The 18404-nt window shown below is 37.0% G+C and overlaps 1 protein-coding gene across 1 annotated transcript; it reads right to left on the reverse strand.

The window, feature by feature from the left end:
* Positions 1 to 232: 232 nt before the first annotated feature.
* LOC122596987 lies at positions 233 to 955 on the reverse strand. The gene has a single exon (XM_043769627.1). The coding sequence runs from the start codon at positions 953 to 955 to the stop codon at positions 233 to 235; it is 723 nt and encodes a 240-aa protein (XP_043625562.1).
* Between the last annotated feature and the right edge of the window lie 17449 nt (positions 956 to 18404).

The following is an 18404-nucleotide window of genomic DNA, read 5'->3' on the forward strand; positions in this document are numbered from 1 at the left end:
CGAAGACGATGATGAACCTCTTCATCTTCTATCTCATCCACTGCATCGTGGTTATAAACCACTTGAACTCTCATATCCATAATACGAACCGGTGATATTACCCTTCCATCATCCTTTAAAATCATGTTGTGCAATACAATACACGCGTGCACGATATTAGTAATCTTGTCGACTGTCATCGCTCGCATTGGCCGACTCAAAACCCCCATTTTCCTTTCAAAACACCAAACACTCACTCTACATCTTTTCTTGCCGATTCTTGTACTTTTTTGAACTTCTTGTCATTTGGTTCAGTTGGATATGGCATTGCCTTGACATGAGTCGCCCACCTAGGATAGATTCCATCGGTAAGATAGTAACCCTGTTTGTAACGACGGTCGTTTACGGTAAAAGACGAGTTAGGAGCTGTCGGATTTCGCTCCCTCATATACAATGTCGATTGATTCAAGACATTGATATCGTTGAGCGACCCTGGAGGACCAAAAAAAGCATGCCAAATCCAGAAGTCTTGTGAAGCAATGACTTCAAGCGTAACCATGGGGTATGGATGATCACTTCTCTTGTATTGTCCCTTCAACGCTTTAGGACAATTTCTCCAAACAAAATGCGTACAATCAAGACTTCCTAGCATTCCCGGAATCTTGTGTCTCCATTCATGCGCTTCGTACAACCGGGCAACATCATGACTAGTCGGCCTACGTAAGTATTCGTCACGATATAACTCGATGACCGTGCTGCAAAAATGATCAAGGCTTTCGCGAGAAGTTCTCGCTGCCATGTACAAGTAGTCATCAAAGTTATCCGGAGGGTTGCCCATTCCGAGTTGTTCCACTGTGGATGTGCATTTTTGTATGGCAGTTAAACTCTTTCTCCCCGACCGATCTACACGCTCTTGAAAGTAAACGAAACGTTGCTCAATATCACTAACAATCTTTAAAAAACAAAATTGACTCATTCGAAATCTTTCACGAAACTAAACCGGGCCAAACTTTGAGTTTTCAACAAAGTAGTCACGCATAAGCGTTTCGTGAGCTCGTTCCCGAAACCGCTCGATGTAGGCGCGGGTTTCGGTTGAGCTTGCCGTGTCGTCTTCAACCGCGTCAAGAACACTTTGCAAAAAAGATAGGCTACTACCCGTGGATAAATTCAGAAACGACAAAGGAATTGAAAATTCCGAAGCCGAAGAAATCTCTTCGAACGGCGATGATGATGAAGATAATGGATCCATATGATGAAAATATGTTAATATTTGTGTTTGAATTGAGAAATATAAAGTAAAAATGGTGTTTGGTTGTGTTTTTGGTATAATAGGTTCGACCTCATATATACAAATTAAAAAAAAAAAGTTTTCCCAGACTTGTCACTTTTAGTCCCTAGAGCATCTAAGTTTCCCAAACTTGGTATAATAAGTTTACACCGTTTGAAATAGTTACATTTTCAGTCCCTACCTTCTCCAACTTGCAGCGAGAATAGTACTCACCCACCCCAGCTCGCTGGCATTCCCTTCCATAGCATCCGAAGCTCGCTCCTTCTCGCCGCCATCTCACCACCAGCTCCCTTTCGACTCCATCCCCTTATATAAAAACACTTGGTTGAGGATGAGATGGTGACTACCTACATTATACTTTCAATCCAGGGATGGCTTAAACTTTGGAGATGATGACAATCTCCGAAAATATATTTTTTATTTTTAACTATAAATTATTAATTAAAATTATTTTTTAAATATAAAAGTAACATTTTGTTGAGTCCCAATGAAGGATGTAAATTTAATGATGACAAATCTGTAGGTAAACACTTGTAATTTATTTTGGTTCTTGTATTGTAATCTGGGTATGTCAAAGCTGACACAGCTTGCGACCCAGAATAAAGCTTCATACTTTGTAATTGTTTAATTTATGGAAGCTTTGTTGTTCAAGCTGCATCAAATGGGAATAGCATTCAATCCAAGTCGAAGAGGAGGATTGAAGATAGAAGATCAAGCTGATAGTGCAAGTCAGCTTGGGATTGCAGTCAGCTTGGAGAACACTTAGACAGATTTGGTTTTGACAAACGAGCAATTTGTGTCTGACAATCAAGTGAAGATAACAACCTGGATTTGCTGAGTAATGTTATATGACATGATAAGGAAGATTCCTTAAATCTAGGTTGGTGGTCTATTTACATATGCGTGTCCATACTCTCATTGGACGATCAAAATATCGTGCTACTGGTTTGGGACCACAAGTACGATGAAGGCACAATCTTACATTCTTTTGATCGTCCAACCATAATTGAAGATGTGGCTTATTTGGACACCAAGAGAATCTGAAGCTTTCGCCTATAAAAGCTACAATCCTTGAAGGCATATGGGTGACATTCCTTTGATTCATTCTTCACAGAAAGTTTCTCTGCTCTTATACATAGCTTAGCCTGTGAGGAGTCAGCTTGGGCTACTTCTCTTAAGCAAGAAACTTATTGATTGTTGTTTGTCATTTTTAGGGGTTGTTTAGATATTGTAGGTTATCTTGTTTCCGCAACAACCCTGTAATTCTTTGTATAGATCATTTCTTAATAAAGGATTACATTTGAAAAACGCAATCTGTGTCTAAGAATGTTTACTTTCTGCTTTATTGTTTTAATTGATTCTTGTCTTTATAGTATGCTCTAAATATATATAATTGAATCTTTAAAACTATTTTCATAATATATAACTAAGGAAAAATAAAAGTTGTATTCACCCCCCCCCCTCTACAACTATTTGTGTACATTATACTTTGGTATTCTGTTACACTTCTGGGACTGTATAAGTGGTATCAGAGCAGGGCTTAAGATCTAACCTGACTCGATCCTTGCTTATTTTCCTTTAAGTAAAGCATAATGTCATCTATGTTGATAATGGTTCATCAACCTGACCACCTATGTTTGATAAAGATGATTTCAGTGGGTGGAAAGGTTGTATGTCTTTGTTCCTTGAATCCATTGACCACAATATGCCTGATATCTTGACTGATGGTCCTTATGTACCTACACAGACTCTTGTTGTAGATGTAGTGGTAAGGGATGGTCATCCAACCATCCCTACCACAGTTAAAACCATTGTCAAAGATAGGGCAGATTGGGGGGATGAGGATAGGAGACTTGCAAACTTGGATGTGAGGGCACGTAACTTCATTGTCCAAGCTGTGCCAAAGAACATTTATCATTCTATTAAAATGTGTTCCACTGCTAAAAAGATGTGGGGTACTTTGACTGTCATGTTTGAAGGTTGCTCTACCTCCATGGAATCTACCATTACCACCTTAACAAGGAGGTATGAAAGATTCTTCTCCTTGAGGAATGAGTCCTTAACAGACACTCATACCCGTTTTAATGCTTTGGTTAATGATCTAGCTGCTGTTGGTATTACCAAGAAAAATGAAGTTTTGAAAAGCAAGTTTTTAGATTCATTACTAACAAAGTGGAACAATTATATTTCTTCTGTAAAAGTAAGTTCTGTGTATCATGATCTTGATCTCCCTGGACTTTTTGGTTTACTCCATAATCAAGAATGTTCAGTGGCTGCAAAGCTGATTACTATGGGTGATTCTTATAGTCAGCCTCCTACTGCACTTGTTGCATCCTTGACTAAACACCCTAGTTCAATATCCAATGAGATCATTCCCTGTATCAATGAATCGTGTTCTGTGATTTCTAACATTGAATCTGTTTGTTCTAAATTTGAAGTTGAAGAATCCGATGGTGATGAGTTAGCCAAAGAACTTGCTACAAGTGTGGTAAGACTGGACATATGGCTGGTGATTGTAGATCTAAGGAGTCTGTGCAAGCTGGGTCATCCAAAGGTGGAAGAAATGAAAAATACTCTAAGCTCAAGACAAAATACAAAGCTCTTAAAGCACAAGTTGCTGAGCTGAGTAAGAATGCTGAGAAAGATGAGAAGAGTCTGATAGCCAAAGATTGGGCTGAAAGTGATACTTGTTCAGAAGATGAAGAGTACACAAATGAGAAGTGTCTTATGGCTAAAGAGAAGTTTGCTGAAGATCTCACAAGATTGCAAGAGCAATCTGAGTCAGCTCACAAAGCTTCAACCAGTCAGACTACTCCACCTAAGGTAAATATCTTTTCCAATCTGAGTAATGAAGATAAGCTGTCATGGTTAAATAGACTTAGTGATGAGGTACTTTTGCAAAAACATTTTAATCAAGAACATAAGAAAGAAATTTCTATGTTGAAACAAGAACTAGACTTAAAGAATTTCACCATTGAAAAGTTAGAATCTGAAATTAAAAATCAAAAACAACTAAACTCAATTTTGGTCACTGGAGCTAAAATGTCAAAAGAGAAGTTTTTGAAAATCAAACAGATAACTGAGTCATGGTGTATTGGTTCTAAAAGAGCTGCAAAGTGTGTTAACGTTCAAGTTCCTCATCAAGTACAAACTGTTTTTGATGGTGACTATGATAGAGCTATTGCTATCAGTGAAGTCTGTGCCATGGAACCTTGTTATTAGTCTCCTTCTCCTCCTAAGGTTCAAACCAAAGGAAAGAGTTCTCAACCAATCAGATTGGTTCAGAAGTCTGGTATTGGTTTTAAAGATCCTGATGTTATTGGTCAAACCATTGCGGAAGCTGTATCTGAATCAGGTAAGGTAATTGAACTAAAACCTGAGGAAACTCTTGATTTATCAAAGTTAATAATTACTAAATCTGTGTCAACTTCAAAGTCTAAAACAAACAATGTTGTGTCAAAGAAAAATAAAAGAAAAGTTAGAGATCATAGCATTCCAAAAGGGAAGAACAAAGTTTTAAAAAATGAGAAGTCTGATTCAAAAGGAAATGTCTTACCAACAAAATCTGTGTCCAATTCAAACCACCTCGAGTCTGACTCTGACAAAATAATTGTCAAGTACGTTGAGTCCAGAAAAGGTGAGATTTCAAATGATAATAGTTTATTGGCTGAAGTGCCTGGTCCTAAAATTGTTGATCAAAGCAAATTAAGGTTTGAATCAAAGAAATTTGTTATTGGAAAAAGTTTTGTTAAAAAGGAAACTATTATTGTTGCTAAAAGGAATTTCAAATCTGGGAAGGGTCAGATTAGGCAACAGTGGGTTTCAAAATGTGATAAGAATGTTAGTTCAAGCACCAAATCTGAGTCAGACACAATGGTCAGCTCTGGTGAACCCATCTCTGGATGGGTTCCCAGATTGAACTAATCTCTTATTGCAAAATGCAGGGCTATCACGATGCACATACCTGGCACTTGAACAGTGGGTGTTCCAAGCATATGACCGGATGTAAGTCCCTGCTATGTAGCTTTAGGACAAGCGCTGGTCCTAGTGTTACATTTGGAGATGATTCCCAAGGAAGAACTGAAGGATTTGGTATTTTGTCAAATGGTCCCCTTACTTTTAGAAGAGTGTCTTATGTGAATGGCTTGAAGCACAATCTGATAAGTGTGAGTCAATTGTGTGATGCTGGCTATGAAGTAAGATTCCGAGCTGATAAGGGCATTGTTCTGGATTTGGAAGGTAATGTGGTGTTAATTGCTGAGAGAGATGATTCCTTGTATTCTTTTGATATGAGAAGTGCAACTGTGACAAGAGAAGTATGTTTCATGTCAAAGAATCATGAGTTGAATTGGTTGTGGCATAAGAGGCTGTCTCATATGAATTTCAAACTCATCAACAAGCTGTGTAAGAAAGAGTTGGTGTCTGGTCTGCCAGTGATAAAATATGAGAAAGACAAGTTGTGTGGTCCTTGTGAAAAGGGTAAGCAACACAAAGCTTCCTTTAAGTCAAAAACATGTTCAACCATTGACAGTTGTTTAGATTTGCTGCACATGGATCTGTTTGGACCAATAAGTACTCCTTCATTTAATCGAATGAGGTATACTTTGGTCATTGTTGATGAATATTCAAGATATACATGGGTTTTCTTTTTAAAGCATAAAAGTGATGCAGCTGATAGTATTATTCATTTCATCAAGAAAGTTGAAATACTATACAAAAGGCCTGTTAGGCAGTTAAGGAGTGACAATGGCACTGAATTCAAGAATTCCACTCTCAACTTATTCTGCAGTGAGAAAGGTATTTCACAAGTGTACTTAGCAGCAAGAACTCCCCAACAAAATGGAGTTGCAGAAAGAAGAAACAGAACCCTGATTGAAGCTGCCAGATCCATGATGGCACAAAACAATGTCAAGCCTCATTTTTGGGCTGAAGCTATTCACACAGCCTGCTTCACTCAAAACAGATCTCTTATTGTGAAAAGACACCAGAAAACTGCATATGAACTTCTCAGGGGGAGAAAACCAGAAATTGGTTTCCTAAGAATGTTTGGTAGTCCTTGTTACATTCTGAATCAGAAAGACCATCTTGGCAAGGTTGAAGAAAAAGCAGATGAAGGCATCCTACTTGGATATGCTACTCAGATGAAGGCTTACAGAGTATACAATAAGAGAACAAGAACTATTGAAAACTCTGTAAATGTGAATATTGATGAAGGTTGCTCTAAGTCAGTTAATGTTCATTCTGAAGATGATGAAATTAACTTTGAAGAACTGGCTGTTCCTGAGAATGAGCCTCCCTCTAATCCACCTGTTGAAGAAATTAATGCTCAAACTCAGGGGAAGCAAATAGAAGAAGAAGAGTTACCATTCTTTGAATGTGAGCAAGTTGATCCTACTCTAAATCCATTAAATGACTCCCAAGCTGACTCAGATCGTGTTTTGGGACAAGCTGATCGACAATTTCCTCAAGCTGATCAGGCTAGTCCTTCTAATCTGAATCAGCCCATTGTTCAAGAAAGCAACTCTGCTCAACGTGTAATCAAATGGACAAAGAGTCATCCCATAAATCAAATCATTGGTGATCCTCTATCTGGTGTGAAGACTAGAAGAAAGGCAACATGCAATTTTTGCATGTTTGTCAATTTTGTTAGTAAAGTGGAGCCAACTGATGTTGCTGAAGCTTTGTCAGATCCCTCTTGGGTAAATGCAATGCAAGATGAACTAACACAGTTTGAGAGAAACAAGGTTTGGAAATTGGTTCCAAGACCTCATCACTCTAAGACTATAATTGGAACCAAGTGGGTCTACAGAAAACAAAATGGATGAGAGAGGAGTAGTGACCAGAAACAAAGCTAGATTGGTTGCTCTTGGATATAGACAGGAAGATGGAATTGATTATGATGAAACCTTTGCTCCTGTGGCTAGATTGGAAGCCATCAGGATGTTCTTGGCTTATTCTGCTCACAAAGGTTTTAAGGTGTATCAAATGGATGTGAAGAGTGCATTTCTGAATGGGAAACTGGAAGAAGAAGTCTATGTTGAACAACCTCCAGGTTTTTAAAGCTCAAAGTTTCCTAACCATGTGTTTAAGCTTGACAAGGCCCTCTATGGTCTCAAACAGGCTCCAAGAGCATGGTATGATACTTTGTCCAAATTTCTGCTAGAAAACAAGTTCAAAAGAGGTAATGTTGACAAGACTTTATTTGTGAGAAAATATAAAGGTGAAATGCTACTTGTACAAATTTATGTAGATGATATCATATTTGGTTCTAGCAGTGAAAGACTTTGCAAAAAGTTTTCTGATTTAATGTCTAAAAAGTATGAAATGAGCATGATAGGGGAACTTAACTATTTTCTTGGTTTACAAGTAAAACAGACCAAACAAGGTATTTTCATAAATCAAGGTAAATATGTTAAAGATTTGCTAAGTAAATTTGGTTTCAGTGATTGCTCACCTATGAAAACTCCAATGGGAACTGGTGATAAGCTGAGTGAGGACAAAAGTGGGAAACCTACTGATGTCACAGCTTATAGGGGTATGATAGGTTCATTACTTTACTTGACTACCAGGAGACCAGATATTATATTTGCTACATGTCTTTGTGCAAGATATCAGGCTAATCCTAAAGAATCACATCTTAAGGCTGTGAAGAGAATCTATAGATACCTTAGAGGTAGTCCCAATCTGGGTCTTTGGTATCCCAAAGACTCTGGATTTGATCTTATTGGCTATTCAGATTCTGACTTTGCAGGTTGTAAGATTGATAGAAAAAGCACTTCAGGAGCTTGTCAATTGCTTGGCAACAGACTTGTAAGCTGGTCTAGCAAGAAGCAGCATTCAGTTTCCATTTCCACTACAGAAGCTGAGTATGTTGCTGCAAGAAGTTGTTGTTCACAAGTTTTGTGGATGCAATTTCAAATGCAAGACTATGGTGTCACTGCATCAAAGACTCCAATCTTTTGTGACAATACAAGTGCCATAGCAATCTCAAACAATCTTGTGCTCCATTCTAGGACTAAGCACATTGGTATCAAATATCACTTTATCAGAGATCATGTGATGAAAGAAGATGTTGAACTGCATTTTATTCCAACTGATGATCAGCTTGGAGACTTATTCACAAAGCCATTGGATGAAAACAGGTTCAATTATCTTATAAGTAAGCTTGGTATGTTAAATATGTAAGAGGCAGGGAGCTAAGTAATAATAAATCTAACTCCTTAAAGAACTTCAAATTTCTGAGGGTAAGCTGTGTCGACCCTGACTGCTCTCTTTTACTTGGTGAAAATCAAGTAAAACTAAGCAAGCTGAGTCTGACCCAGCTTAGTGGTTATTTTTATTATTAGATATCTCAGTGCGTTTTATTATTTAGATTAGAATATTTGGTTTACTTATTTATTGATTTTCTGTTCAATTGGTATGTGACACGTGTGGTGGTAACGGTATATTTCTGTAAATATTCACCCCCACTAGTTGTTTCGTCCAATCAAATCTTTTCTCTCTCTTCCCTCCAAACGGTTATTTTAAATATTTATTTATTTTTTCCGAATATATAAATACTCATTATAACCTAAAACCCAATTCAATTGTTTTTTCTGTTCATAAAATCAAATTTCTTATTTTCACCTAATCTGTGTCCTGTTCCATCAAATTATTTTGTTGTTTAATCTTTTTCTGTCTTATCTTATTTCTTTATCTTAAATGGCTTCATCTTCTTCATCGCAATCTGCTAGTAACAATAATAATAATGATTGTTCATCTGAATCTGGGTTTCAACACCCAGCTCCGACAAGCGCAGCTAAGCTTCCTTGATACGTTGTAGGGTCAAATGTAGTTGTTAACCCGGCTGATTTTGATACAAGTAAAATCAAGATTGTCAATCTTGTCTCTGCCAATATTCATCCACCCTCTTGGGCTAAGGGCTATGATGAAATTTTTGCCTTCTTATGGCATCATCCATTTGGCAAGGTATTGATTGAGAAGCCAAACGTGGTGTATCAGGACATGCTCTGTGAATTCTGGGCAAGCTGTGTGGTGGGAAAAACTAAGAACGAAGAAGTTGTGATTCGAGGCACCATTCTCAACGGTAAGAAACAGGTAATCATTACTAAGAAAAGGCTTATGTCAGCTTTCGAACATGAATATATGGATGAAGATAATTATGCCAGTGTTGTATCCCACACTGAAGCTAAAAACATTTTACAAATCTGTGACTACTCTGGTCCTTTGGCTTCTATTATAAAATTGAAATATTTAACTGGGATCTGGAATTATCTTTTAAGTACTATTATTAAAACTTTACAAATGAAAGCTGGCAGCTTTGATCAGCCTAATGTGCTTGAATTACAAATTATTCATTCTATGGTCACTATGACCAGAGTAAATTATGCTGAAATTCTGTTTAAAGACTTAGTGGTCCGAGTCAACAATAAGACCTCTACCATACCCTATGGAAGGATTCTTGCACTCATCATAGAAGCAATTCTTGATGATGATTTTAGTTTGGCAACTGGTCTAACTGTTGAATGTAAGGCCATAAACACTAATATCTTTAATAGTCCCAAGGTGACTGCGCAGGGTTTAACCCGAGCAATGCAGATTTACCTTGATTTCTGCAGGCAAAGAGAGAGGAAACAACAAGCACTTGAGGAAGCTGCCTCTCCTTCGACGCGATCTGAGTCTGACACTCAATCTGCCAATCAGGAGAGTCAAGGTACTCAATCTCTTAAACCCTCAAGCTCTTCCAAATCTACTTCTTCTTCTTCTTCTGAAGGAGAAGAGTTGGCCACATCATCAGCCACTCTAGCCACACCCTCATCCACCATTTCTAAATCCAAATCTAAAAGACACACTGTTGAGGACTTAGTGCCTACCAGTGCTAAAAAGAAATGCTCAAAGAGATCTGGATCAGCTTCTGGGGTTGACAATGCAACAATCATCAGACTCAAGGTCCCCCAAGGTGTTTTGGAAGCTAAGGAACGTTCCGAAGCTGACCCAATCACCAAAGCTGATCAGCCGAATTCACCACACCCATCTGCACTCTCCCAAAAGAGTGTGGACAAGAAAAAAGGGAACAACTGCTTCTGTCCAACCCTCCAAACAGGGGGAAGACATTGAAAGAAAGACCTCCTCCCAAGGTCATACTGTGAGTCCACCCATTTCACCATCATCAGCCTCCCAAAAGGTTGGTGATATCATCAAAAGGACAACAGAGGATCCTGCCCAAATCCTACAAGAGTCAGAGTCTTTGCACATCATTTCTGAGGATGATCAACCAAAGAGTGGTAGTATCGAACGCCAAGGTGACACTGCTGCCATTTCCCAAGCTGGTCAGAATCTTCTATTCTTACACTCCGAGTCTGCACAAGCTGCCAATGTCTCATCTAGATCACAAGATGAGATATAGGCCTCAATTACACTCCCCAAGGATACCTTGGTGACACAACACACCTTGGTTGACGGGCAATCTGATTCACACAACATCATTACACTTGCAGAATCTGTGTCTGCCTCTGTCCTTGGACAGATGGGTTATGTAAGTCCCATGGTTCTCTTTAGGGAGGCCATGCCAGCTCCAGGTGTAGCCTTGGAAACCATCAGGTGTCCTCTTGACTCTGATGAGAATCTAATCACTATCTTCGGAGGTGATTCTTCATTCGATGATGTGCATGCCCATCCATCCTCAAGGGATGTTCTGATGGAAGATGCCAGTGGAGGTGTTGATCAACATTAAGATCAACAAATTCCCACTAGCCATCAATCTGAATTACAAGTTAATTCTCCTCAGATTGATCTGCACATTGTCACTTCTGACAAATCTGCTCATGAGACTCACTCTCATGAGAAAATTAGCCAAAATTCTCCTCAACTCCACCCCATTCTAAATAAGCCAATTGACCCTATTCTTAAGGATTGCAGTCTGCCTCCTAAAGAGACAAGGGTTGAAAAACCAACTGCAAGTTCTTCCCAGGCTGTCAATATCTCATTTTCAGATTTGGTAAATCAGCTCACTGAATTCATGTCAACCTCTAAGGTTGAGAATTCAAAGCTGGTTGAAGGCTTGGCAAAGATCCAAAAGGATCAGGAATTTACGGGAAAAAGAATGGAGAAGCTGTGTTAAGATCACATTCAGATTGAAGAAAAAGTGATAAAGGCACTAGAAAGTATGGAGAAGAGCCAGAGTAAGATGACAGAGTCTCTTAATGGTGTTACAAAGGCTATTAATGAACAAAATGAGTTAAGTAAGATCACTCTGGGTCAGCTTGAGAAAAATGCAACAAAATTCACCAGAGAAGTATCCATTGAGCTCAAAAATGCCAACAAATCCCAAGCTGAGTTCAAGAAAGAGCTAGTGGATATCTCAAAAGGTGTAAAATCCAACATGGTCAATCTTCATAATGACTTCATTGATCTTAACAGATTTTGGGCTGCCAACAACTTCAGAATTGACATGATAAATTCAAGACTTAGTGGAATCTTTGCTACTCCAGTAAGCTCATTTCCTTCAACTGATGATGACAAAAAGGGGGAGAAGAAAAAGAAAAGAAGTGAAGCTGAAATTGAACAAGAAAGAATGGTTGTAGAGAAAGAAACTGAGGCTTACTTAAAGAAGTTGGATGAAAGGTATGCCAAGGCTAGAAGAGAAAGAGAGGCCAATGATAGAAGGATAGTTGTATATGGTTCAACCTCAAATTTGTCTGAAGAAGCTTAGGGGATAAAAATACCAGAATCTAAGTCTGGTGGCATAAGGTTTGAAAAAGTTGTTGAGGAAGAAGTGAAGAAGGGTGAGAAGGCTAAGGGGGTGGTAACTGATGTTGAAATGAAAGATATTGGAGAGATAAGGGAGGAATCTGTTGTGGAAAAAGGAAAGTCTTCCCAATCTGTGCCTATGCAAGCTAACCCTGCATCAAAAGATATTGCAAGTGCTAACTCTACTTCCAGTGAAGACAACACCACCTTGAGTCAATACATGGTAAAGAAAAAAGTGTCTGGTGAAGGCTCAAGTGGTGTGAAGGTCCTGACTCAAGAAGAAAAAGATAAGGAGTTTGCAGTACAAATGGCTCAAGAGATGAATATATCTATCAAGGCAGCTTACAAAATGATTGTGGAAGACAGAATGGAAAGAATGAAGCTGGCAGCTGTTGAATCTGATCCTGAAGTGGCTAAAGTCCTTCAAGAAACACTCAACAAAGAAGCTGAAGAAAAATTGCCAGTTGTGGGATCAAAGAGAAAGGCTGCAGCAGCTGCAAAAGGAAATAAGAAAATGGCAGTTCACTCCAAACTATCTCAGAAGATTAAAGATGTTAGGGAGAGTGTAAAAACTCATGTTGGATGGGAAGCTGTGGATATCAAGAAAGTCCAAGAAAGAATGAATTATAGAAGACATCCATAGACCATCCTTCAGGTTCTGCTTAAAAGAAATAAAAATCAATCCACACCTTGCATAAGGCTTACTAGAGAACTTGGGATTGCAGTCAGCTTGGAGAACACTTAGACAGATTTGGTTTTGATAAACGAGCAATCTGTGTCTGACAATCAAGTGAAGATAACAACCTGGATTTGCTGAGTAATGTTATATGACGTGATAAGGAAGATTCCTTAAATCTAGGTTGGTGGTCTATTTACATATGCGTGTCCATACTCTCATTGGACGATCAAAAATTGGGACCACAAGTATGATGAAGGCACAATCTTATATTCTTTTGATCGTCCAACCATAATTGAAGACGTGGCTTATTTGGACACCAAGAGAATCTGAAGCTTTCGCCTATAAAAGCTACAATCCTTGAAGGCATATGGGTGACATTCCTTTGATTCATTCTTCACAGAAAGTTTCTCTGCTCTTATACACAGCTTAGCCTGTGAGGAGTCAGCTTGGGCTGCTTCTCTTAAGCAAGAAACTTATTGATTGTTGTTTGTCATTTTCAGGGGTTGTTTAGATATTGTAGGTTATCTTGTTTCCGCAACAACCCTGTAATTCTTTGTATAGATCATTTCTTAATAAAGGATTACATTTGAAAAACGCAATCTGTGTCTAAGAATGTTTACTTTCTGCTTTATTGTTTTAATTGATTCTTGTCTTTATAGTATGCTCTAAATATATATTATTGAATCTTTAAAACTATTTTCATAATATATAACTAAGGAAAAACGAAAGTTGTATTCACCCCCCCCCCCCTCTACAACTATTTGTGTACATTATACTTTGGTATTCTGTTACACTTCTGGGACTGTATAAGTGGTATCAGAGCATGGGTTAAGAATTAACCTGACTTGATCCTTGCTGATTTTCCTTTAAGTAAAGCATAATGTCATCTTATGTTGATAATGGTTCATCAACCCAACCACCTATGTTTGATAAAGATGATTTCAGTGGGTGGAAAGGTCGTATGTCTTTGTTCCTTGAATCCATTGACCACAATATGCCTGATATCTTGACTGATGGTCCTTATGTACCTACACAGACTCTTGTTGTAGATGCAGTGGTAAGGGATGGTCATCCAACCATCCCTGCCACAGTTAAAACCATTGTCAAAGATAGGGTAGATTGGGGGGATAAGGATAGGAGACTTGCAAACTTGGATGTGAGGGCACGTAACTTCATTGTCCAAGCTGTGCCAAAGAACATTTATCATTCTATTAAAATTTTATAAATCAACGTTAAATGCTTTAGGAAGCGAAGTTCCAACGACTAATGTTATCATCGCTAAATGTTAAAAGATATTATATAAAGTGTGAATATTACATTAATAGTTAATTTGTCAAATAGTAATATATAAAGTGTAAATGAAGTATTTATAATATAATTAAAAGAGAAGGTTGGGATACACTTGACATCCTTAATCCCCTCTTTGAGGGTAATTATCCATCCTTATTAATCCTTTATTTTTTCAATATTCTATTTAATAAATGACTGACCTAATTGTTAACTAAAAACTTTTTTTTTAATCCTTAATAGGCTCCCAAAAATTATTATCTATATATACAACCTAAAAGACCCTCACATGTTCACAACCCAAAAAAAACCTACGGCAAAAAAGAAAAAAAAAACCCCTACGATCGACTAACAAAAATGTTTTTTATTTATTTATATACTTTGTTCATATTTAATCATTATTATTATTATAAATTTAATATTTATGTTATTGTTATTATTGTCTCTTTTAATTTAGTTTGTTGTCCATTATAGGTGGCTTTTTCTTCAACAAAAAAAATAAGACCACATTAATTCATCTTTTTGAAGATCTTAAGCCAACAAATATTAACCATCATCTACGATTTCGTGTTGTGCATATATGAATTGTTTCGGAGTGCAACAACCCGAATAAAATAAAAACTATTAAGTCTTGGATTCGCTGACAAGACTCGCTCGCTGACGTATGTCGTCAGCAAGTGTTCAGCGAGTCCAGTGACTCTCCTCAGTGAGTTGGATGCTGCCCAAATGTTTGATATGGCGGGAAGTTTTCAAACCATATGAAGACAAGAGTCACATGGTGGTTCTTTCAACTGTAACATACCTCATATGGGAAAGGTACATGTTGGGACCAAAACTTGGGTCTTCTCTCTCATACCCATTTTGGTAAAGAAGACAAGGGCTCTTGTATGGAAGTACAAGGAGCCAATGGGACGTCGACAACCACCATCTATCACCATCAAAGGAAGGCTGTGTTGCCCTAATTCTTCCTCTATATAAAGCAACACAGCCGCATTGTATCAGGTGTGTTAGTCACCTCGAAAGTGTGTGTCACTTGTAATTGTTCAAGTTTATAGTGTGTCTAGACTTAGCAATTACCTTGTTCATTTGTATTCTTGTAAGTCAAGTTTGTAATATCGACCATGTATTCATCGTTTAATCAATGATACATATGATTATACTTGCATTGATTTATTACAATTGAACTTGTCATTGTTCTTGTTGTTTATCTTCTTATTTACTTTCTTGTCTAGTTTAAATATAACACAAATTGTGCATTCGTGGACCATCAATTGGTATCAGAGCCACCGTTCCTAAATCATTGGAACAAGATCTGTTTGCCTCCTTGTGTTTACATTAAAAAATTATGTTCTTTTACTTTTCTTGAAAATCTTCTAAAAACAAGAATATGTCTTCTGTTCCCAGCCTTGTGAACACACGTGACTTTGGTTATGTGTCGACACCTCCAAAATTCGAGCCCAAAGATTTTGGGTCTTGGAAGGAGAGAATGCTTCTTCACATCTCTGGTGTGGAACCCTATTTAATGACAATATTAACTGAGGGTCCATATGTGCTGATGTACATCCAAAGGACTCTAGTAGCTACACCTTAAGCTCTTGAGATAGTCACTGACCTGGTAAAACCAGAGGTCCAATGGACGGATGAAGAAAGAAAGCTGGTAAATCTTGATGCTAGGCTTAAAAACATGATTATTGTCACTCTTCCTACTGAAATCATGAAGCTAGTCATCAAGTATCCCTCGTCAAAAGAAGTATGGGATAGACTGGTCAACACCTATGAAGGATCTGCTGACCTTGTCAAAATCAAGAAAATTGATTTAAAACGTGCTTATGAAAACTTCTTCTCTCTTCCTGATGAAAATCTTGAGAGTGTAACACCCCGACTAAGGCGGAAACACGAGATGCCACAGAACGACATAGTACAAAAGATTTAAATATAAAACATCAACACAAGTTTTCAAATGACATTCAAAATCCAAAAGATTACAAATTTAAGATAACGTCCAAATCCATTACATAACCAAATTCATAATTAAAATGATCAAATGTTTGCAATACTTGTTCAACCAAACAAGCATTATAGGGTCCAAAAGGGCGGTCCAAGCTACGCACCTAAATCTTTAACCTGAAAAGCATGAAGAAGAAGAAGTGTCAACTACGAGAGTTGAGTGAGTTCATAGGTTTTTACGAAATAGTGATTTTAGCCTCATTTCTTAGGCTATTAAGGTACTTCCAAATGGATTTTCATCCTAAATTCAACATTCACAGTAAGTTCATCATATTTTGGTGGTTCAAGTCGTGATGGTGGTGGGGGTGTGATAGGTGCAATTTAGTGCTTTCGGTTAGTGATTATTTGACCCGAAAAGACGATTTTTGAGCTTATTCTTGCCATGCATCAAATGACTTGAGTTTTATACTTTTAATATGTCATATTTCCAGTATGTTCATCACATTTTCATGGTCATAAAGTTATGGTGCATGTGTGTGCTCAAAATGCATTTTAACAAGCTTTCGGTTTTCGATTTCAAGCCTATTTTGCCTTGTTTGGTTCCATAATCATATTTTTGTCATTACCATAATTTTTCCAGAATAGTAACCTTAATATTAACACATTTTTCACTTATTACAAGCCTAGCTTCATCTCATAATCCAAACAACAATCCAACTTTCTTAAATCTAGCATGCATGTAATCATCTCATCATTTTTAACAACAAATCTTTATCCAACAACAATCCATCAACATAAAAATGTATTTTTATGAAATTTTCCAGAAATATATACATAAATATTATATAAAATATGTTCATCTTTTTATATAAAAAGTTACTTTACAACTAATCAACACATATCCACCTTTTTGATGCTAACTTTCATAGATCCAATACTTTATCAATAAAATCTATATTTTTATAAATATTTCCAGAAATATTACCTTCATAATATGTATGAATATAACCATCTTTCAAAAGGAAAAATCATATCAAAGACTATTAAACATATATCCACACTTTTGGGTCTTAAACTAGTTGAATCCTTGGATCTTTCTTCATGGATTCAACATGCATGAGCATGGAAAGAAAGATCCTATCAACTTTGCCCTCATCAAGTGTATATTCAAAAGAAAACATGAAGAAAACATGGACTTTTGATAAAACCTTTTTAATATGAACAAGAACAAGATTAATCTAATAAAGAGATGAGGATATATACCCTTGAAGAACACTTTTTGAAGATGAAAAATGGCAGAAATTTCGTGACTAATATGGCTCCAAAAACCCTTGTTCAAACCTTGCAACAACCCTTAATCTATAGCTTAATCAAACCCTTTGTTAATCTAGCCTAAACCCTTATTATTAGTATAAGTTTAAGTTGGATTTTGCCTTGTTCTTGCACTCCTTTTGGCTGCCGAAAATGATGAAGAAAAGAGGGAGAAGAAGGAGTTTTTGAGAGAGAATTGATTAGTGTGTGTGAAATGGGTGTGTAGTGTGTGTTGGAGTGGTGAGTTCCAAGACTAAAAGCATGCAAAGAAATTTGAAATGAAGTGATGTATGTGTGTGTAGGAGGCCGGCCATGCGGGGGGGGGGGGGGGGGGGGGGTATTGAAAGGGTTTTTCCTTTTCTTTTTTTTTTTTATATAATTAGTGTATAAGTTGTTGTATAAGTATATGTTAATTATGTATTTGTTTTGTAAGTGTTTAGTTACTTAAATGTAAGTATTTGGTTGTTTTAGTTAGGAATATGTATATATGTGTATAAGTCATGTATATTTATGTGTATGAATATATTTTTGTATTTTTAGTTGGTTACATAGGTCATTGGTTGTAAATTGGTATAAATTTTTAAGCTTATATGCTTACTTATTAAGTTTTCGACGCTTTTACGCACATAATACTTCCAATTACATTTTTAGTTGAGAATTTTATTTATCATGATCATATCTTCTTGATTTAGTTTTATTTTTGATTTGTTGGGCATTCCATAGGAATTTTGATTGGTATCTCAATTTGTGAGACTCGCTTTATTAATTATAACTTGATTTGATCATTAAGGTTTTTGTTCAATCGTATTTTATTAAATTGAAATTAGAATTAATCAATAGCTTTAGATCACTAATTTAAGGGCATTATCTACTAACTTCAAATATAACTATGGCTGGCGGGAACATAGACAACCTAACTAGCACGTATATATAATATATGAAAAGTAGGGTTGTTACAGAGAGCACCTATACTCGCTTTAAAGGGTTGCTCAATGATATGACTAATGTTGGCATTACTCATGATAATTTTGAAGTATGTCACAAATTCATCGACTCTCTTCCTCTTAAGTGGCAAAACTTAAGACAAACTCTTCGTACAACGAAGAAAATTCAAGATTTTGATCTTGAAGAACTTTTTTGTACTCTTCAATTTGAAGAGAGAGC

This window comes from Erigeron canadensis, chromosome 4 (assembly GCF_010389155.1).
Source record: "Erigeron canadensis isolate Cc75 chromosome 4, C_canadensis_v1, whole genome shotgun sequence".
In the NCBI taxonomy this organism is placed as follows: Eukaryota; Viridiplantae; Streptophyta; class Magnoliopsida; order Asterales; family Asteraceae; genus Erigeron; species Erigeron canadensis.